Genomic DNA, 23,506 nt, shown 5'->3' with positions numbered 1-23,506 from the left:
AAAGAACACACTTGGCCAATGAACAAGGCCAGAACAATTTTTCATTTCTTTAGTGTCAACCTAAATATGGCTTGGTAGAGATCATCTCCAAAACCGTCAGGGCGAAGTGAGTCCAGAAAGAGCATCTGTCTCTCAGCTACCAATATAGCCTGATATAAACATGTTATCATTATCCATGAAAAGACGACATGTCAACCTTCGTTATTTTCTATCAGATGAAAAAACAGAGCGAGAAAGACCAAAGGCACTCACACAGAGCAGATAATGGTCAGCTTCACCTGCCTGCCTGCTCCAAGCTGGAAAAAGCAGGATGTCCTTGGACCTAAAGTTTTCCTACAGGTATTGGTACAAATTGGTAAACATGCACACGCAGGAGTAAAACCAACGAAAAACATACTGGCAAGCAACGCAGCAGGTTGACTTGTGGATCCTTCCAGGTGGCCATGACGTAGAGGTCAGCAATGTGAAAATCTTTTCCCTAAAGGAAACACGCACAAAAAACCAAAATCAATACACAACAACCATTCATGGCTATAACCAAAGAAAAAAATGTACCAGCATGACAGATTACGTCTTTGTGCAGCTTCCCCCACAATCTTCAGAAAAGCATTCCCAATCTGAAAAAAATAGCAAAAAGCAATAGAATATGGTTTCAGTTACTATTCTTAAAATCTTGCATTACATGATATTTTCTTTGCGGTACATTAGACAAAGTAACCACATATACTTACAGTAGATTCCATGGATTGTTCCAAACCCAGGCTCCAAAAGTCTTCAGGCAGTGATTGTCTTCCTACACTAGGAGCTTTCCTGGAGGTCGGTTTTGGTCCAAAACATATTCCACCTAAATGAAAAGAGCAATTCGTGTGATTTTGCTTCAGTATAATATAGAAAATAATAAAGAAACAGATTAAGAGGGAAACTACAAAACAAGGCTGGCATTATTTCTCATGCTTCAGCAGTTATAAAACCATTAATGACTTTGACTTATTAAGGTTTAACGTGACTGCACAGAAATGCGCCTTACCAGACTGGACCGAAGAGGGTCCAAGTATTTCTGCCACTTTGCTCCTGGACTGGCATACTGATGATCAATCTGCCATTGAGGAGTCCCATATGAGTGGTTTAGGAGAAACTTCCTCTCAGTTGGTGGATCTAATAATAATGCAAATATGTGTCATGACATACAAACTTTAATACATTTTTAACATTAAATCAAAATGTAATTTTGAGTACTTATTACATCTCATACTCTTACTTTTTGATCTGTGGTATTTCCTCAGCCTGGACATGTTTACCTTCTGGCAAGTTTCTCCCTTCACAATACTGGCCACCCCACTTGGTGTGACGCTGGCCACAGTGTACGGTCCTTGGTGCTGGCTGAATAATTTATCTCCAGTTTGTCTCCTTTTTGGATCACCTGACAAAAGAACATAATCACCTGCTTGACCAACACACTGTATTACATTTTCCCTTTTTGCCTCAACAGATCTCCTTTCCCTGTCACTCACCCTTCTTTAATTGTACAGACCGTTTTAATCAGAACTGTCATCTCCTCAACTCTTGTGCTGATGTCCTCTTCTGGGTTTGCAACCTCAAAGTCCTCATCCATGGGACAGGTGTTCATCACAGCAGGAAGATGTGGATGTCGGTGGAAGAGCAGGAAATAGGGACTGTGATGGGTGGAGTGCTGATCACACAAAATCTCTCCATTATTTCATTTTCTCTTGCACTTGTCAATAACTTTTTTTTTTAAATTAAGTTTAAAAACACATTCTTAAAATGATGCAACACTGTAAAGTATCTTAAAAGTAATACAAAATGTCAAAACAGGAATGCAGTGTTGATAGCATACACCACAGCAGCAAGGTGAACGTCCCAGTCATCGTGGTTCTGGTTGACGTACTTTCTGAGAGCACGCTTAATGTTCTGGTTGGTCCTCTCATCCTTTGAGTTGTATTGTAGAATAGATAAATAAGCATGACTAATTTCATATGAGTTACTCGAGGTTAGATATCCAAATGCTTACCTGCCCGTTGGTCTGGGGGTGGTGAGCACTGGAGACAGCATGTTTAATATTCAGCATGCTGAAAATGCTGTTGTTGAGCTGCAGTGACATGAGCAGACTTAGCCTAAATACATCATATCATATGTCAAGGTACGAATAACACTTTCACAAGTTCACAAACTCCTTTCCTTGGTCAGTGATGATTTTTCTGACCATCCCAAACATGTATAACTTGGAGTTCATGATTGCAGAGACCTCCGCTGCAGTCCTGGACGTGTGTCTAGACGTGTTTCTGGGAGTGGTCCAATTAAATCCATACCCAGCACCTCCCAAATTAAAATTTAAAGCTACCCTGAAGCACACAAGCTTATTAGTAGTAGTGTGCGATACTGCATATTTTGGTATCAATCTGATATCAAGTAAACACGGGCCACTACCACTGATACTGATACTTTTCAATAAATAAATGGTAAAAAAAAAGGCCTGTATTTGTATAGCGCTTTACTAGTCCCTAAGGACCCTAAAGCGCTTTACACATCCAGTCATCCACCCATTCACACACTGGTGATGGCAGCTACATTGTAGCCACAGCCACCCTGGGGCACACTGACAGAGGCGAGGCTGCCGGACACTGGCGCCACCGGGCCCTCTGACCACCACCAATAGGCAACAGGTGAAGTGTGTTGCCCAAGGACACAACGACCGAGACTGTCCAAGCCGGGGCTCGAACCGGCAACCTTCCGATTACAAGGCGAACTCCCAACTCTTGAGCCACGATCGCCCCAAAATAAGGTGGATGCGTCATTGAATTGATAAATCTCAATTAATTTTCATGACCTTAAGTGTTTTTTTTTTGTGATGTGTGTTTCCTTTATTATTAAATAGTTAAAACCCAGGACATAATCAGGAGAAAATTTAGAATTACATAGAAAATGCTTTATTATGAATATTTTTTAGAAAGACCTTTACAAAAAAGTGCACCCAAACCAGTTAACAAATTTAAACAAACAAGTACAGTTGAGAAACTATAATACAAAAAATAACAATTAAAATTCTGAACAACAAAAACAACAACTGGTGAAAATATAAATACTAAGTAAACAACTTAACAACCCCCAAAGCCTTCAGTTAGTCTGTGCAGAACAAAGGTTTTGGTTACAGGTTTTCGTTCAAGAACAGTATCATATTAACCTTTTTTCCCTTTCATGCATTTCTTCTGTTAATCACTAACAGCCCTGCTTTTGAAAAAATCCTCTCAGCTGGCACTGATGTTGCAACCACTGTCAGGTATTTTTTTGGTAAGGTTGCTCAGAGAGGGGAATGTTTGTTCATTGTTTTTCCACCAAAGTAGTGGATCCTGATCCCTCTCTCTGGTTCCTTCCTCAAATGGTCTCAGTGCATTGATGGAGAGATGAATGACAGACCATTCTTCCTCATTTAAACAAAGTGAGCTCTTCCCAAGGAAACAGAGGACCTGTGGTAACTGCCTCTTTTTGCTCAAGCAATCTCTCCCACATGTAGAATGTGGAGTTCCACCTTGTCTCAACTGCTTGAATAAGTTTTTGTTCAGGGAACTTCTGCTGCTTCTGGATGTCTTTGAGCTTGTCTGCAGCTTTAGTGATGTGGTGAAAGAAAGCAACAATGGCACTGCTTTTCTGCTGAAGCTCAAGCAAGTCAGGCAGGGCTTTAATGGAGTCTTTCACCACCAAATTTAAAGTGTCTGCAAAACATGGATAGTGTTTCCATCCTGCTTTGCGCACAGCAGCAACCATGTTAGCAGCATTGTCTGTTACAACAACCAGAATCTTCTCCATTATGCCCCATTCTTCTGTAATTCTGGTTAATTGTGCAAAAATATTGTCTGCAGTGTGTTGTCCAGGAACACAGCATGTTTATAGCACGTATGCCATCATTTGCCAGTTTTCATCAATCATGTGGCATGAGACTGTTAAATATGCTTCTGTGGCTCTTGATGTCCACATGTCAGTGGTGAGCACAACATTGCCCACACCATTCAGTGCCTTTCTAATCTTAGCACAACAGTCTTCATAAAGAGCTGGTAGTTTCCCCTCCGTTAAAGATTTTCTGCCTGGAATTTTGTACCTGGGGTCAAGGGTCTAAACAAAATTCCCGAAGCCATCATCCTCCACTATGGAAAGAGGTTGTAGGTCTCTCACAATCATCTCTGTCAGGCTCTTTGTGATCGCCTCTGCTCTTGAAATAGTGAAAGAAATAAGCTGTGTAGTTTAAATACAGTAATCATACAGTATCCCTTTGACAGTTAACACAAAAGGGCAACATTGTTGGGAAGACTAGTTTTAAAATGTATTCCACTACAGATTAGAGATTACATGGCCCAAAATTTATTTTGTAACATATTCTGTTATGTCACTCAATGAGAGCAACGTATTCTGAATACTTTCTCTTTGTTCACAGCCATTGACATGTCGAAGAGGTTAACACATGAGGAGCGGATTGAAATTGTGTTGATATCTGGTGAACGCAGTAACCGGGTCATTGCAGCAGATTTCAATGCAAGACACCCTACAAGACCACCCATCTCCCATGTTACAGTTAGCAAACTGCTTGCTAAGTTTCATGAAACTGGTTCAGTGTTGGATTTGCCAAAATGTGGACGCAAGAAAACTGTCACTAATGAAGAAACATCAGTGGCTGTCCTAGCTTCATTCAGCAAGAGCCCACAGTGTAGCACTCGCTGCATATCACTGGAGAGTGGCATTAGTCGAACATCCCTTCGGCGGATATTAGCTACTCACAAATGGCACCCATACAAACTCCAGCTACTGGAGAGAGAGAAGTATGAAAGACACCTGTGTTGAACGTGCAATTGGCAAGTGCAAGAAAATAGTAAGTGCCTTTTCTTACAATTGGAAAAGGTCTTGACAACAGATGATTCAATGGGTGCTTGAACAGGAGAAGGACTAATCACAGGTCCTGAAAGCAGACAGAAAAACCAGGCACCTGGTACCAACTTGGCAGGGCACTAACATGACAGAATCTGTGAAAAAGACACTTATCACACAATCTGTGATAAAGTTCACAGATGCTCTGTCTGGAGAACAGTATGTGAGTGTGTCGTATGTCAAACCTGTGCTCCACCTACTAAATAACACAGTTCTTCCTCTAGCTGATGAAGACACAGACCTGACGAAGGACATGCAGAAAGCCATCCTCAAGCATTTAAATGAGAAGTACTCAGACCCTGCAACTGATGGCCTCCTGGATATGGCCTCCTTTGTTGAACCACACTTTAGATCATCATATATAGCTGATGACTGAAGAAAGTTCATAAAAGCAACAGCAGAAATTCAGTCACTGCTAGAGACGCAAGCTGTGTCTGCCACAGAGTTACCACCATCACACTCAAGCACAGGAGCTGCTGGAGATGCCCGGAAAGAACCCAAGAGGAGTAAACGAAGTCTCGGCAGCTTTTTCAAAAAGTCATCCGTTCAGCTTGGCCCAGCTGCCCTCAATGACATAGAAGTGATTGAAATTGAGCTTAAGAGTTACCTGCTGGCACTGAATGTTGAAGGAGAAGCTGACCCACTGGATTGGTGAAGGCTGCACCAGGCTAATTTCCCCAGGGTGGCAAGCATAGCCAGGAAATACCTTTGCATTCCTGCCACAAGCGCTCCTTAACAAAGGGCATTCAGCACCAGTGGCAACATAGTAACATGCCACTGATCTGCACTCAAGCCCGAGACTGCTGACAAACTTGTGTTCTTGGTGAACAACCTCTGATGTGCAAGAAAGTTTCATCACTGCACGCAAGGACCATAAACACTGATGTTGTGTTTGTATTTGCACTACATATCGCAAGTTTGAAATTTGTTGTGCTATACTTAACAGAAAAGGAACCTGTTAAACTTGAAGGGTTTTCAATTCAAATATGTGCAGCTTTATGTGCAATTTAAATAAGTAATCAGGACAGCAGGGAGAATTGTAATGTTTATTTATTTACATTTTGCACTTTATTTTAAACAATTTAGAATTTTGTGTTTTACTGATATTTTACTTGCATTTTATTCAGAAATGTTCGTGCATTTATCTTCATTTGTATTTGTTATTTAAGAATTTTGTGTTACATTGTTTGGAAAAAGTTGAAAAGTTTTGTCATTTAAATTTGTTTTAAGTTTTGCACAATGTTCTTAAAATGGCATTCTGTACTTTTTTGAAGTGTGTTTATTCATCTGCAATATATCTGGCATGTGTATGTTCAGTCATTTTGAGATCATATACATATATATGACACACAAGAAAAGAATATATCACGATACATATATTGTTACCACACATGCTTCAAATTATACCGCAATATAAATTTTAGATACGTTAAATTCCACAGTTGATTCATCAGAAACATTTTTTGGTGGTCTGTGTTAAATATCAACACTGCCACATGCTTTATCTGGTCATTGTGCCTTTTAGAAACTGAATATATTGAAAGGTAGCTTTTAACAAGTTTTACTGTTTGTTTGTTGGGACTTTGTGTTTCTTGGAGTATATTAATATTTAATTCATTTTGTTTTAGTTTATTCTTGCCTCCTCTTTACAACTTTGTATGTTCTTGTAAAATTGCTGTCTCCATGTTTAGGATTATAATCCACTGTCTCTTGTGCCTTGCTGTTGGTCCTGCTTCCTTTGTCATAATTAGTTTCAGCTGTGACTTGTTACCTTATGTTTCCACTCTCCCTGATTATCTCCTGCATGTATTTAAAGCCTCCGTTTATCTTGCTTCTTTGTCTTGTCACACTGTGTACACTGTCTGGTCGTGTTGCTTTAGTTTATATCAGTTTAATGGCTAAGATTCTGTTCTTCCTTGGCCCCTGCTAAGTTTATGCTTTCTGCCGTCTTTTTGGCCTCTCTGCATCCTTGCATTTCGGTCCCAACTACACTTCACATTGTATGATACATGAAAGAGACTGTGTGCATATGTGGCAAATAAGCACATAACTTAATTCAGACAGAGCATACAAAGAACAAATTGCGATATTAAAAAAAGGTTGCCGTAAATCATGAAATGTAGCTGAAACAAAAGAACTTCAACAAAACTCAAACAACTACAAACTAAGTTTTTTTTTTTTCTCATTTACAGATGGGCATGATAGGTGACATTTAGGTAATATTCTTCTATATATCAAAGCAGAAGAATAGAAATTTGTATTTTATAATATAATCAAATACTACATTAAACCACCATTCTGATCTGGGATCCCTTAACAACAGCAGACAAATCTTTTGTGTCCTCCTTCTCCTCAAGTCACATAGTATTATACTCACTCTTGCATCTCATTCGCAAGCACTTTGCTCAGATTTTCAACTTTGGCACATTTGCTGTAGTGATGACGATATTCCTGAACAGTCATGTGCACATGGGCACAAGAATTCCAAGGAAACATTTGTACACAATCAGTGAGGCTAAATGTTTCACAACCGACACCCTCGACTAGTTTAATGGTTCCATCAGTTTTTTTTAATAATTATTATTATTTATTTATTTTTGTAGTCTGGAAGATAAGTCATCACTGCGCCAGCTACATATTCGTGCCAGCCACTAAGGCAGGAGGCAGCAATCATGATTCTTTTAGATGTATTATCAGAACTGGACATGGACATGGAGTGCATGAGTGAATTTTCACCAGTCAGAGATACAGATGTGGAGGACAATAAAGGTGTCTTGTTTGTTTGTTTTTTGCTACATATCTTGAGCTGTCTCAGTCCACCTTGGATGTCCATTTCATGATGTCCAATCAGGGAAGCAATCTGCTGAGAGTGACATAAATTATGCTGTTGTAATCCACAAATCCAAATACTCAATGACATTTTAAGTGTGTTTAGGGAACGTAACAAGTCTATACAATCTTACGAGGAAAAATAATCTTTAACAAGCTAAAGTCTTACCTCGTCTAGCACGCATGGAATGGGTTTTTTCTTTTAATGTTTAAAAGGTTGAGGGTATTTTTAACGGATACAATCTGTCCTCTTATCCAAAATTATTTCTGGGGTACAAAGCAGATTTTGCATTATTCCCAAAAGAAGATGCTGTTTACACACAAGAAGCATTAATTGTTTTTAGGCACACTGACTGTAGCATGCATACAATACCTGATTAACCATCAGTGGAGTTTTGTTAGAATTAAAATTGATTGTCTGATTGGTTTGTGTATTTATATTTTTGCCAACATACATCAACTCCGAAATGCCAGACGGGGATTCATAAGATGGGTTATTCTAAAGATCACTGCAACTACTACAGTTTTATGTTAACTTTAAATGTCAATGTCTAAATTGTCAATGTTTTTGTGATACTATATTTACATTGTGTTTACAAGTATGCAGAGACTACTTTACCTTGTAATGTCCTGGCAGTGTTTGATGTGCTTTTTGCTTTCACCCAGTGGGTCTAGAAAAATGCTTCTCTTCTCGCCAGATATGATCACCTAAATGTTGAAGTACTAGAGTTTAGAGTTACAAATAAGCTTTTGATGTACTTGTGTCTAGCAAAGCAGACTGAATGCACTACTTTATTTATGCTTGACCATGAGATCGACATGGGTAACAAACTATTTTAAACAATACCTACAATGTCTTAGTTAGATGTTTTTCAACATTCTCTTTTCTTCATTGCAACTAATTCTCCAAGTCTATAATTTAGAGAATTTAATTTGTCACCTATTACGTATATACGGCAATGACCATGAAGTACGAAAAAATTATTACCACCAGCATCCAGTGATGACCTTCATTGGCAACTCCCAAAATGTACTTGTACAACCCTGGGTCAATCTGTCAGACAGTGAAACAACAAGTTAACTAGACCCACCTCAATGATGATGATACATAGTAGAAAGCTTTTAAAGACAACTTAATGACAGAACATTGTTTAATACGTACATTTTTGGTTTATTCTGCTTCCATAGGAGTGTCATTTCAAATGTGTTGACCATAAATGCTCTGTCAGCACTTTCTTTGTTGAATTTGCTCACCAAGAGCGTCAGATAAGCATTAATAACCTGAAGTTTAAAAAAAACATATTTACAATACTATTACGTTCAGTAAGCTACAACCAATTTTCCTAGGAAAATTTTAGCATGTAAACCATAAAAGAAGCCACTTTAACTCACTTCCAAGTTCCCTTTGTGGATCTGTATTGTAAATATCAGTGAGGATTAACTTGCATGATCCAATTTTTGAAAGGACATACGTGTTTAGAAATCTCCCCTCCCCCCAAATCAGAACGTTCAATCAGTACAGAATTCAGCTGACTATTTTAAAACATGATGGTAAATGGACTGATTCTTATATAGCGCTTTTCTACTCTCCCGGAGTACTCAAAGCGCTGTATACAACATGCCTCATTCACACCCACTTATGCAAGCACTTCTAAACACAAGTGCAAACTAATCTACATTCACACACAGTCACACTCCGATGAACGCATCGGAGGGAAATTTGGGGTTAGTATCTTGCCCAAGGACACTTGACATGCAGACTGGGGAAGCCTAGGATCGCACCACCAACCTTCCGATCAGTAGCTGATCTGCTCTACCACCTGAGTCACAGCCACCCCATGATGAGAAGATAACATTAACCCTGGCATAGATGTGGACGTAGAGGTGGCGGTGGATGTCCCAGACGTGGATGTAGCGGTAGATGGCTCAGAGGTAGACGTGTTGGTGGATGGCCCAGGGTAGAATGTCAGTGGATGTCCCGGCTGTGGACATGGAGGTGGATGGCTCAGGGGTGGAAGTGTCGGTGGATGGCCCAGCTGTGGACGTAGTGTTAGTGGATGCTTTCCTGCAATAGCAGCAATCATATAGGGGCCAAAGTAATTTGGATCTAACTTGCCCCATTTCCTCTGCTAGCTCCTCATGTTCAGCCTCCACACTTTCATGCCCACTTGAAAATTTGGAATAGGTCTGCCCTTTTGTTTTTTTATGATACTTTGATTGTGTTTTTTTGCTATTTGAGATAGCAGTCTGAAGCATTTCATCAAGCTTCAGAATTTCCTCTGTTGCCTCTTCAACAGACAAAATGTCCTCCAAACTGCTGTCCACCTGTAAAATGTAGAAAAGGATGTGTTATTATATGAAAATCTAAAAAAAAAAAAAAGGTTTTCAAGGTAAGAAATTTAAAAATCTTTTGTATTTACACAATTTTCTGTAAGGCAGAGGACCTTCTTGTGGACGGCTAGGCATGTAATAATTAGAGATAAAATTTCTCATTTAACAGACAACAGAAACATAGAAATTAATGTGCGCAATTTATAATAAAAAGAGAAAATGCATAAAAGTAGTTACTGTGCATTTACAATGGTAAGAAAAGAAAATTATTGTCCCGAGATGGTTTCTTTATGAACGTTCACATTATGAAAAATTTGTTAAAATTCTACAGTTTGTGTTAATCCATAAGCAGAATGGCAGGTGTTGTCACTGACAAGCTGCTGTAGCACTACTGAGCTCAGGGGTGAATATAAGGGGATGTTGATGAGTCTGTAACTTTGCACGGGGTGGCAGGGCATACATACATGTTAGGTTCTTGTAAATTTTTGTGACAGGATCACATGTATGCCAATACGAGTGATGCCAACAAACAGCAAAAAAGGAAATAGAAAAAGGTTAAAAATGTATGTTTATGACTTAAATAATTATTAAACTAATAGTTAAAGTTGAGATAAAAAGTCAATACTTGACTTATGTCGATTTCAACTGGGTTCATGTTTTAAAACAAAGTTAAAAAACAAACAAACCCCCCCAGTAATATTTTTGTATTTATTACATCTCTAATTGCTGATTGCATGTTTTAAGGCATTACTTAAAGATACCACTAGGTGGCACATAGCACTCAGGAGGAACTCAGTGGGGTTTCCCTTTGAGGCAAACCTGCAGAATAAATCCTGTAGTTGAAGCTGTAAACGAGCTCATGATCTGTGCCTCTGTCTTTTAATACACAGGTGGGTTACTAGTCCTCAAAATTACTCATAGGTAACACAGTAGAAACAAGACTGTTGTGAACATGTAAAAGGGAATTATAATCTTGTAAGCCAAATAATGTTGAAGTATTGTGCTTAGAATGAGGATAACGTCAACGGGATCGTGCTAGGCTAACAGACTTGTTGCTAGTGGGTTAAGTGAGCTTCAAGTACAGTAGCAAAGCTAATGAAGCACAAATGGTATTCGTGACATTAAAGTTAATCAGGCTCATGAATGTTTTCAGTTGTAGTATGTTTTCTATATGTCTTGTTAAAGTAATAAGAGATGCAAATGCTGTAACCAGTGTATACATAGCCCATTAATGTGCTCTACATTAATGGTTATTTTCTTGTCAATTGCTTTGAGTATACTGTATTTAGTGATGCAAGTGGTGTGTGTGTGTGTGTGTGTGTGTGTGTCTGCTCTGCTATACTTGTGAGGACCAGCGTGGGTTTTAGACCTTCGAAGTGAGGACCTTTTGTCAAAGTGAGGACATTTAGGCTGGTCCTCACTTTTTTTCTTTTTTTTTTCTTTTTTTTTTCTTTTTTTTCACTGTAATGGCTTCTAGAGGCCATTTCTATGCTTCTCTCAAAGTTTGAGCTAGGTCATCAGAAAGATAGCAAAACAATAAAAAAAAATACACACTTCTATACACACTGCTATTCTTTTCATACACACACTTTTGCTCTCTACTGGCTACTAGTGGTTGTGAAAAATCACTGCTCCTGAGCCTTTTTGCTTTCTACTGCCTTTCTGCTCCTACTGCTTGTGGATGGTCACTGCACCCAAGTACTTTTTGCTCTCTACTGCCCCTACTGCTTTTGGTCAGTCACTGCACTCAAGTGCTCCTTTGCACTCTACTGCCAACTACTGTCTTTGCTTATCAGAATCAGAATACTTTATTAATCCCGAAGGAAATTATATGAAGTCACTGCTCCCAACCTACTACAACAACAAATGAAGATACAGAGTTTATGTAAAGAAGGAGAAATAAATAGTGCACCATCTCCTTCAAGTTTAATTCAATTCAACTCAATTTTATTTATATAGCACCAAATCACAACAACAGTCGTCTCAGAGTGCTTAATATTTCAGGGTACAGACCCTACAAGATTAGTTAAATGTATAATATGTCTTACTTTTAATATCTGATCTCGGTCTACCCAAATGGGAAAGCACACAAACTCAGTTGTCAAAGTTAAAATTAAATGTGGAAATACAAATATTAAATATCTACTGGTCTAAACTGCTTCAGTTCCTGAAAAATTAAGACTGGAGTGTCAATTCAAACTAAAAAGTGTGCTAGTTCAAATGGGTTTCATCACTTAATATGAGACAGATTTTGACATTATGAACGTAGTTCATCATTTCTGCCTTCTGCTTCTCATTTTAGGCTTTTTTTTATTTATTTATTTTTTTTAAACAAGCTCTCTTCTATAGAAATGGCATGGTAACTTTTGTAGACCGTTCAGTTCAAAACACCATTTAAGGTCTTGAGGGTCTGCTTTCCATGTAGTGTTACCAGCGTATTTTCCAAAAATATCTTCACAAATAGGAGACTGAATCTGAAAAACCATCTGGACCGGGCTTTAGTAGGGAGCTACAAAGTGTGTCTCTGTAAGACTGTATAGACAATTTGTAAGCAACTATAGTTTTGTTTCAAGTATTTTTTTTTAAAGAACTATTATTAATCACACTGGTAAATTTTGTTGGAGTACTCTATATGAAAGCATGGGCTTTTCTGCAAAGGATACATATATTGCCATGTTCTCTTTTATATTAAAAACTGGTTCCTCTACAGTAAGCTTCTATTGGTGGAAATATATCATTAATATATAATCTGTAATGTAATATAATATTCAATTGTGTGTTATTTAATACTTTTTAAAAAGTAAACATGTCCTAGCCATCAGAAGTGCCCATCTCATAATGGCTGCTTCCAGGAGGATAATACACCATGTGACAAAGCTCAAATAATCTCAAATTGCATTCTTAAACACAACAATGAGTTCACTGTACTCAAATGGCGTCTACATTCAGGATAGATGGATGGATGGATGGATAATTTGAGCCAGGTTATTTTAATTGGAGCTCAGTGACTTCTTATCCTCTACTATAAAGCTGTCTAGCCTAACCTATTAAGCCCCACACCCCCGGTACCAGGGGAAAAAGGGAATTAGATCACGTTTAATCGGTTATAACACTGGGTTAGAAATATAATATATAAATATAAAAGTCCCGACATGTGTGGTATCCTCAGAAACCTCAGAATCTCAGCTAAAATCTCATATAACCCATTTCTGCAACCACAAAACACAACAAAAACAAGCCGTGATTAAATACACAAAAGTCAGCTAAACAAACAACAAACAACCGGTGTTCTGACAAACCATCCTACTTTGGCAAAACGTCCTACCAGTAGGATAATTTTACGCTGGCTTATGACAAACTGCCCTACTTTGGCAAAATGTCCTACTGTACGTAATTTATGCACATTTCTGCTGCCACACAATAATTCCAGCATAAATTTAAATCGGTAGGACGGTGTTAGGAAAAAACATCCTACTTTCTCAAAAATTTCCTCCCTAAGTAGTTTATACAAATTTCTGATGTCACATAGTAATTCCAGCACAAATTTAAGTCGGAATGACGGTATGCCACTTAACTTTGCCCATCAGAGTATGCTTGTAGCTCATAGTCATAAAGCCAGAACGGTTTGCCACTTCTTTTTACCCGTTAAAGTGTGCTTGTAGGTCACATTCACAAAGGTAGCATGGTTTGGCACGTAATTCTTCCTGTCAGAGTATGCTTCTAGCTCGTAATAACAAAGGTAGCATGGTTTGGCACTTGTTTGTAGAAGCAGTCTGCATGCCAAGGTGCTTAAGTTATACACCTGTCACCATTGAAGTGATCGGAACACCTAACTATATAAACTTTGACAATGAACTCACTCCATTAGAGTTACAGTATAGATTTACTGAATATATTTACAGATACATATATTTTACATTTACAGATCCAACAGAACACAGGGAGAAAGAACTGAAAAAGAAACAGTATTCATAACAAATTATGCACATTTTTTACACAAGTACTTGACCAGGCTGCTCTTTGTACTTTACTGTGACTGACAGCATATATTTACAGCTATATATACTTGATATTTACAGATCCAACAGAACACGGGGAGAAAGAAGTGGAAAAGAAACAGTATTCATAACAAATTATGCACATTTTTCACACAAGTACTTGACCAGGCTGCTCTCATATTGAGCACATCCAAAATGTGCCCATCTGAGACAAAACTCACACTGCACCTGAAGAGGGAGAAGGGGGGGTGTAAGTGTGTTAACCAACATTACGAATTTGATGAGAAAATAATTACTACAGTGGCTTGCAATAGTATTCGGCCCCCTTGAACTTTTCCACATTTTGTCACAGTACAGCCACAAACATGGATCAATTTTATTGTAATTCCACGTGAAAGACCAACAAAAAGTGGTGTACACGTGAGAAGTGGAATGAAAATCAAACATGATTCCAAACAGTTTTTACAAATAAATAACTAAAAAGTGGGGTGTGCGTAATTATTCAGCCCCCTGACTCAATACTCAGCTGCCAGTCTTTTAGGGTAAAGCTGGTAGAGACATACAAAGTATGTGAAAGTATTCACTTTGTGAACATAACGTATCACATTTATATACAAATGAAAGATAAAAGTCACACAGAAAAAGAACATTCTGTACTTTTTATAAATCACATAGACACATATAATACATATCACTGTGTTTTTAATGGCGTGTCAGAAATCCCTGTGCTCTAGATTATGTTACATGAAGTATCAAAATTAATAACATGTTTTTTTTTTTTAAATCTACAAATGTCTCACTGCTTAAACACTGTCAGGGTTTTTTTTATTATTTAAAATTACATATGTGTGTAATTTTGAAGTATTTTTTTTTTTAATTCTTTAAAGAACTGATAACCACGGATTTTATTAAACTTTCATCTACGACCATATGTTTACCTTTAGAAAAAGACCTAAGTCCTCCTGTCACTTTTCTAATATTTTGTTATTATATAGATGTAATAACGCATAATTACCGGAATCTTTTGGCTGCACGGTCAGACTCTTCCTGCTCCAAAGAGTTTCTTGACGGATCGACCAAATACAGACAGCTGTCATCTGCATTTATGTACTGCGATAGATATATAAATTTTAAAAGTACATAAATTATGAAGAATGTGTTATTGAAACAAACTTTTTTTCACAGAAATGCTGCTTGTACTAACCAGAAACTTCCAGTGTACATTTCCAATGTTCACAAAGGATAAAATGGCTCTGTAGTTGTCAAAGTTCACCTGTGAGATATTAGAAATTAATTACAAATTTGCAACAATACTTTTTCCATTTATCTCGAGACATTAATACAATTTTAAAAAATTAATTCTAGAATATATTAATTAATTTTTTTACCTTGGACAAGCTTTGTCTCCTGATTAGTTCTCTCTCTATAGAGGATCACACCGCTCGTGTAGTGGTTCATAATGTAGATATTATTCCCCAGATTTATTTACCATATTATTCCCCAGATTTAGCCGAATGGCCCAGTGGTGCAGGAGACTTTCAATGACCTGAGGAGTATAATAAATAAGCTTTTATTACTTTGTAAACATGATAAAGTTTTGGAATACAAAGGTTAATAAAGATTTTTTTACTTACGTATATTCAGTCATGAGGATATGCCTGGAATGTAGATCTAAAGCAGTACTTACTGAATGTGTAGGGAAAAACTAATGTTCTGCCCCAGCTTTAACGTTAACCTTATGCAGTACTTTTTTTTTTTTTTTTTTTTTAATTAACTGGATTACATACCTCTCCAACAAGCCAGCTGTGTGGTCTAAGGGTCAGGAACTCACTGTGACGTATGACAAAGTTGTTACCTCTAATCTGAGATGGGACCACAGAAACAACAACTTCCGTTTCCTGTTGTTTCCACAAATATGCGACCTGTGTTTCAACAAGACAATAGTAACTAAATTCAAATAATTCTTCTTATGAGAACATTCATTGTAATCGATTACAACGGTTTTAAATCTAATTTTTAAAAGTATTTTTGTACCTGACGCAACAACACGAAAACATCTCCAAATTTGACATAGATTTTAATGTAATTTATTTGAGATGTTAAACTACATTAAGAAATTAAAAATTGAGTCAGTTACTGTTGTTTTTGCAATATTAAGGCCAGTAATTTATTGTTGGACTGACATTTGTCATTTTTCTGTGGTCTGTACTTTTCATTCATCAAGACATACATATAATAAAATCTAAAATATAATTACAAAAATATGTACAAACAAACTTGGTTTTTCAAACAGATGACATAGTTATTGAATTGATTGTGAATGAGTTTGTTTGTGAAACATCACCTGTGATGCAGTGAAAATCTTGAAATCAAACCACTCTATTTAGGTCTGTAAATGACAGGGGAATAATAGACTTGTCACACTCAAAATGGAGATATGTAATGATAAACACTGGTCCCCATCTTTTAGGTCCTTTCATTGAAATAGTCAATAATTCAGAAAAGTAGAGATATAACCGACAGGGGCATGTGCTGAGAGGTGGTGCTGCACAAGAACAAGAGAAAAATAAACAAGGAAAAATTGTGTTTAGCTTTGATAAATTCAAATTAAAATGTACCATTACACTCAGAGGTTTAATATGAAATCAAATATATGCTAATTTTGTATGTGAGTACATGACTGGTGACTGTTCCGTCCTGAGCTTTTGTTTTTACAGCACCCACTTGACCACACCAACAGTTTCTCGCCACCAAAAGGGGGTACTTGCAAAGAATAGGGAGGAATATCATCAAAACTGGGAAAGGTAAGCCCCAAAAGGGGGTGATAACACCATAACTTTCACTTATGGTCAAATTCTCAAAATTTGACCCCCGGCTTGAAAAATTCTTCAAAACATTTAGAGACGGAGTGGAGTTTTAGATAAATATAATGTGCCAAACCACATGCGGATGGAGAGTTGGAATCGATAACATGGTGAAATAACACGCAGGAAAATATTGACCATGTTGATTATGTTTATTCAAGTGTGCAGAGATTGGCTAATCTGACAAGGAAATGTTATAAAATGAATTGTCGGAACAGTCAGCGTTAAAGTCACCTTTGACAGTCCAGAGCAAGGTTATTATCGTTAATAATTCGGTCTAAACTGCTGCAAGTGAATTGGAAACAAAATTTGAATGAATTTAGGACACTTCATACTTATAACACAAGTGATGGTAAACCATAACTTTATTAGGTAAAGCTATTAAGATAATTATGAGCTGCCTTGACACAAAGAAAGTGGAGTCCTTCACGCTGAAAGGATGGAATGATGCTCTGCCTCTGTAGTCAAGTTCAGACATAGGCCTTAAGCAATCATGAGCCACTAATAAGCGTGACAGAATTAATAAGCTTAAATAAACCACATTGGGTGAGCGACCCTGACAAAAGAAAATCTATGAGCACGCAATAAAGTGGATTTGTTAGAGCCCGTTTAACATTTGCCTTTCAGAAAAATAAATAAATAAATAAATTGATTTGCATTTACAGACACACACTAAAAAAAATCCCATTTGACACTGATAAATCCCTGTTCAAATAGAGTACATGTAAACGAAATAACGAAAACTAGAAGTGAAAGAAAAAAAACATTTTCGTTAACGGAAGTAAAAATAAAAACAAAAAAAGGAAAATTAACTAAAACTGTAATGAGTGTTCACAAAACTAACTAAAATTAACTGAATTTATAGCAAAAATGTGTTTAGTTTTCATTGAGGTGTGCGTGTCCTACAATAGTCATGGGTGAAAATGAAGTTTAGTTTCCAGATTTTTTCTTGCTGTGTCTCATTATGCCAGCAGGTGGCAGTACGTTAGGCGAGTCATCTGTGTTGCTGCTCCGTCCACGCGCAGAATCATGTCAGGAAAAGTCGGGAGAAAGCGCCAGAGTCCAATTTGGAATTACTTTAAATATGACTGTGTTTAGTATAAATCAAGTGTCTTGTAGTGAAAAGAGACAAATTATGAGGGACATTTCTAAAGGGGAAAAAAATCCCAGAGACCTTAAAATGCACTTGAGAAGCTCACACAAGAAGGCTAACCTAGCTTACCTTGAAAAGGTAAGAGGGAGCACACTCCCCCTCCTCAGAGAGCTCCCCCCACTCAACCCTCATCCCCAGAAAACAGAAGCTAACCCCATGCAAGGCAGTGTGATGCATCCCGAGACAGCAGGACTGGGATATCTACATAACTGTGTGAGTCAGTTGCCTTCAAAAAGTTTATCAATTGACTTGAACCAAAATTGCAAACACCCGGTGCTGCAAGAGTTAATAGTTTCAATACCCAAGGATAAGCAGAAGAGCATGACTGATATGATGAAACTGGGATTTTGTTACACTTAATTATTGCAAACACAACTAAAACTAAAACTATAACTGAAACTGATCAAAACTAAACTGAAACGAAGGATTTTCAAAAAAAATAAAAACTAGACTGAACTAGCAAACAATTGGTAAAAACTAATTACAACTGATATAAAATTGAAAATCTGAAGTCAAAACTAAATCATAGTCAAAACTAATGAAAATTGCAAATCTATTAGAACCCTGATCCAGACTAAGATGGCATTGGACATCTTCAGGGCGGAAGAGGGTTGGTGTGACCAAGGTGTGGTTTGGCTTGTTGTATGTATATTTCGAGATGATATGGCTCTGGATGGACCAGTTACCAGGGCATGGAAGGAGGACTGACTTATTAAATGAGGAGAAGGAATTTTCTGGGATTGAAGATCCTGTGGGTGAATGGTTGACACCAGACGAGGTAACAAATATACGAGGATCCTTCGCAGCAGAGGCAGACACAGTGACTGCCGAGACACCAACTGGGTCCAAGTGTCATGGCATTTTGGGCTCTGATAAGTCACCTCAAAAGGATGGATCCCATAAACACAGCAATAACCATGAATGGGTTGGCGGAGATCCAGGAACACCAGACCAACGAGGTTCGAGAGGCTCTTGGGCAAAAGGGGGACACGTTCCGGTTCCTTTTTCTGGGGAATACACGGGATACACAGGACCCGAGGATACACAGATTGTTGTTTGACATCGGGGCAGAATAATCCCCTGATCTGTGCAACGACTGAAGGGTTGTCTAACCCCTGAGGTTAAAGAAAGAAGAGCAGTGGATCACCCAACTGGAAGACACTGGTGGCTGCAGCAATAAAATAAAGGCTAAAAGCTCCTCGGACAGAGGTTCTAGTCTGAGTACGTCTGAAGGGTATAAGGTAGCACCAAAATAAAGCTGTGGGAGAACTGGGGAGTGTCATCTGTACCTGCTACTGTTGGAATAATAGTTCTTCTTGCACCTGGACTGCGCAAACACAGAGGTCATCTCACATATGGTTCGCCCAACAGGGGGACAAAGGGCCTCAGGCGTAAGAAGAAATGAACCCGGCCGCATTGGACTACAGGGTGTAGGTGTGCTCTTTAGAATAAAGAGCACAAAAGGGGGAGTGTCAGATTATAATATTATTTTATGCCATGTTAGACCCTTAATTAAAGATGGTGAATTATTATGTAGTTTTAGTTTGCATTATTCTCCTGAATTAGAAGAAGGTGATAACTATTGCATTTGTTAAACTGAGTTGCATTACATTAGACTGCTGGTTTATTGTGAATGAATGATATTGTTTTATGATGCATTATACTGCTGAGTTATGAGAAATACTGTTTGCAGAAAGTCATCGCCTTATTTGTCTGATTAGAAGAGAACAGAACATACTGGAGTTTTCTGCCCCATCTCAGCAGGAGCAGATAAACAGGGAGCCAAGGTTGTAGCTTAGGCACTGTGTGAGAGAAAGAATGTGAATGTTTAGGCTTTTATGATTAGGTGGGGGCCACTAGAGGCTATAAGAGTTTGATCAATGCTCCACCATTTTGAGATCTGATGCTGTCTGCGTACGGTGTCCATCTCCCACGCGTGTGATCATTAAAATCATCGTTTGACTCAACCCGGCCGGACCAGTGTTGTTATTTTGGTTTTTCCTCTTGTATCCATCCCCAATATTTGAATCCGTAACAGTGCTCTGTCCTTTCCAGTGTAGATGGAGAATCCTCTGGCCCCTTGATTTGTGGGTTGAATTTAAATGAAAATATTTGTTACTGCTGTGATCATTTTAAGAAATTTTTTTATTAAGGAAAAAATTGCATTACCTTTTGCATGAATTACACGTTTTTAATGCTGATATATTTCACATAATACTCACTAAGTGCGGTGATTACAAAATCATAACAAATGAAGAAGAACAACATAGCCTGAATGTATTTAATGACTGCTACTTTTTGTGGCCTAATTTTTATTGCACAATTTGAAAAGGGTTATTCTATGCATCAAAGATGCTCTAATTCTTAAGTTTCACTTATTATTTAATAATAATTATTTATTCATGCTTATTGTTACAACTTTTTTTTTCTAACACTAAAGATGACAATTATACTTTAAAAATGGGTGTACTCGCTGTCCTCCTGACATCAGAGAGCGGCTCCAAAAGGATGTCTTTGAAGGCCCTTTCCATTTCCTTCACGGTTGGATCATCGTTTTTTACCAGGTGTATTTCAAATGGAGGACTTGTGCGGTTCTTATGTTCAAAGTACTTTTTGATTGTGGTGACCACAACATCAGCACAAATTGAGACTGGAAAGTTGAATATTCCAGAGCTCACTGCTGGAATGGCAACAGAGGAAAATTTGTGCTCTTCTGCACATGTCATGATGTTCAAAATACCTTTAGTCAAAAGTTTCTTTGCATGGGATATCATGTGCACTGTTGGGTCATTCTGCAGACACGGGCCTACCAAATGAATCCGCTTCATGCAAGGTAGTTTGCCTGCTGTGGTAACTGCAACTTGTCCAGCCTTTTAATTTGCCATTTTTGGCAATGAAGAGATCACTCTCTGCTTGGATAGTATGTCCTCCAGTAGCAGACAGTGCCTTTGCAAGTCCACCCATGTGAGAGAGACTTTCATTAGCTGCATTAACAATTGCATCCACTTTGAAGGCACATAAATCTCCTTTCCGTACTGTGACCGATGCTTTATTAGCCATGTATGTTGCTATTTTTTGGCAAACGGCTCTTTGTTCCTGGCTCTCATCCTACAAAGATAGACACATGTCAGTTTTCAGAGTCATTTATGACAATAACACACAAAACATAAATGTAGACTTTAAAAACATTTCTAAAAATACCTGGTTTTGACAAGCATCATATTGTTTGTGCTGTTCCTCTTTAAAGGTTTGAACAGTGGTCTTCCCTTTTACCTGTTAACAGATAACATTTTTGAATGACTATATATATAATAGAATATATTATACAAAAGAATATGGTCATGAATGAGACATTGTGTTCTGATTTGAGATGTATGTAACGAGTGAGCATCTGTCCTGCTGTTGGTGTACCATACAGTAACTGATATGACTGTGTATGAGTGCCTAGTCCCCTTAAAGGACTCTGTCCAACATTACATCCCAAGTAAACAGAGGAACTATGAGATAAAAACATCGTCAGTATGTGATGCCCGGTCCAGCTGTACAGAGAACATGCTAGTGTACGATTGCTTAATACAGTAGGTCTCCAAAAGACAATGATCACCCTTGAAAGCTTGTTTAATTCATATGCCCTTGGCCTACAACTGCTGAAAACAAAGCTGTACATGGTGTGACCAGCAAAAAGCAAAAAACCTGAGCTTCCTCCTGCACTTATGTCACCTATGGACATGCATTTTTTGGCATTAAAGTGGGGGTTCACTAAGGCCCATGCCTAGGTGTAATACAATGTCAAAACACATAAAGATTTCAGATAATCAGTTGGAATACAGTTTGATAAAACATTGAAACATGGAGACGGATGATAATTTATAATTCCATCCATCCATTCGCTACCGCTTATCCTTTTCAGGGTCGCGGGGGGTGCTGGAGCCAATCCCAGCTGTCATAGGGCGAGAGGCAGGGTACACCCTGGACAGGTCGCCAGTCTGTCGCAGGGCTAACACACAAAGACAGACAACCATTCATACTCACATTCATTCGCACATTCACACCTAGTGGCAATTTGGATTATCCAATTAACCTATCCCCACAAACTGCTTGTCTTTGGACGGTGGGAGGAAGCCGGAGTACCCGGAGGGAACCCACGCAGACACGGGGAGAACATGCAAACTCCACACAGAAAGACCCCGGCCTGATGGTGGAATTGAACTCAGGACCTTCTTGCTGTGCGGCAAATTTATAATTCATGCTTTATAAATAGTCAAAGCAGACGCTTTACCCCAGAGGACCAAAGGAGTATGGCAATCGGGAGGACATCACAAGGTTTAATTATTGAAAATAATGGGAACATGATGACTTACCTCAGTTTTCTTTTTCTTCAGTGGCAGTTCTGTCACTAACGGTGACACGTACACACCTTTTCGTTTAATGCGTTTGTCTTTCCATTTCTCCATTTCCACGCGAAAAGACTGTTGATTACACATACATACTTTTAATGCTTACTTATTTTATCATTTCTTAATTCTATAGTCATAGGCAAATGTTTTCACTTTTTCTTAGTTTCTTGTTCTAGTTGTATAAAGCATAATTTTCATTATTAGGAAGTTATTCATACCTTTTGTCTTGATTTTTTTTCATGTCTGCATATTCAAGTAGGAGGGCATCGTGCATTTTTTGACAAATTTCCACAAAGTCATCAAGCCTTGTCAGTCTCCTTCTCTGGATACGGATTTTTTTCAAATCCCACTGGCTTTTCTCCATTATTCCTTGGGTTCTGTTGTCTTGTGTAAAATTCTTAAATGCAATAGTACATTGTTTAAGTCAGTATCTATGTATTGTAAATTTATATACAATTTATGTTTCTTTTTCACTTATTCTTCTCGCTATGATACCTGGTTCTTGGATTGCTGAATGTCACCATAGAGTTTACTGAGCTGCTGGTAAGCAGGACCAGTACCATGACGTCCAAGATCCCCTAAGGAGAATACAAGTAATTCAAAAACATAATTAAAATGGATAATTCAACATCAATGAATAACTGACAATTTAAGATAGTAATACAACAATAAAAAACGTACCGAGCATCATTGATGACCACAAAGTTGCATGTGGTAGAAGGTGATTTACCAGACCGGCAATAAATTTGGGTGCATGAAAGATGTTTCTTTCGCCCTCACAGTCCAGTGTTGCATTGTCAACAATTGCCTGGAAATGGGTGCCTTTGATCTTGAAGAGAGTTTTTTCACACTATGTCTCCGAAATCCAAAACTGCAGTACAGATTAAGGGTTCTGATTCCACTGGCAATTATATTTGTCCACTGCAGTCCTTTAAATAGTCTTCCTGACTGATGTTGCCGTAACTCCTTCCATTTATTCTCATTTATGAAGAAGAAACTTTT

The 23,506-nt window shown here is 38.0% G+C and overlaps 1 protein-coding gene and 2 pseudogenes across 1 annotated transcript; all 3 read right to left on the bottom strand.

Moving 5' to 3' along the window:
• Window positions 1-41: 41 nt before the first annotated feature.
• LOC146362434 (uncharacterized) lies at window positions 42-3,822 on the bottom strand (annotated as a pseudogene).
• Window positions 3,823-15,101: 11,279 nt separating this feature from the next.
• On the bottom strand, window positions 15,102-23,192 carry LOC146362432 (uncharacterized; annotated as a pseudogene).
• LOC146362433 (protein mono-ADP-ribosyltransferase PARP9-like) lies at window positions 20,555-21,167 on the bottom strand. The gene is made up of 2 exons (XM_084920097.1): window positions 20,918-21,167; window positions 20,555-20,820 (listed from the first exon to the last, which is right to left on the bottom strand). Exons 1-2 carry the CDS (start codon window positions 21,165-21,167, stop codon window positions 20,555-20,557), a joined length of 516 nt encoding a protein of 171 aa, XP_084776223.1.
• Window positions 23,193-23,506: the final 314 nt, after the last annotated feature.

Source organism: Perissodus microlepis, chromosome 22 (genome assembly GCF_051167445.1).
Source record: "Perissodus microlepis isolate ML-2025 ecotype Zambia chromosome 22, ASM5116744v1, whole genome shotgun sequence".
In the NCBI taxonomy this organism is placed as follows: Eukaryota; Metazoa; Chordata; class Actinopteri; order Cichliformes; family Cichlidae; genus Perissodus; species Perissodus microlepis.
This window is presented reverse-complemented; position numbering and strand designations above follow the sequence as displayed.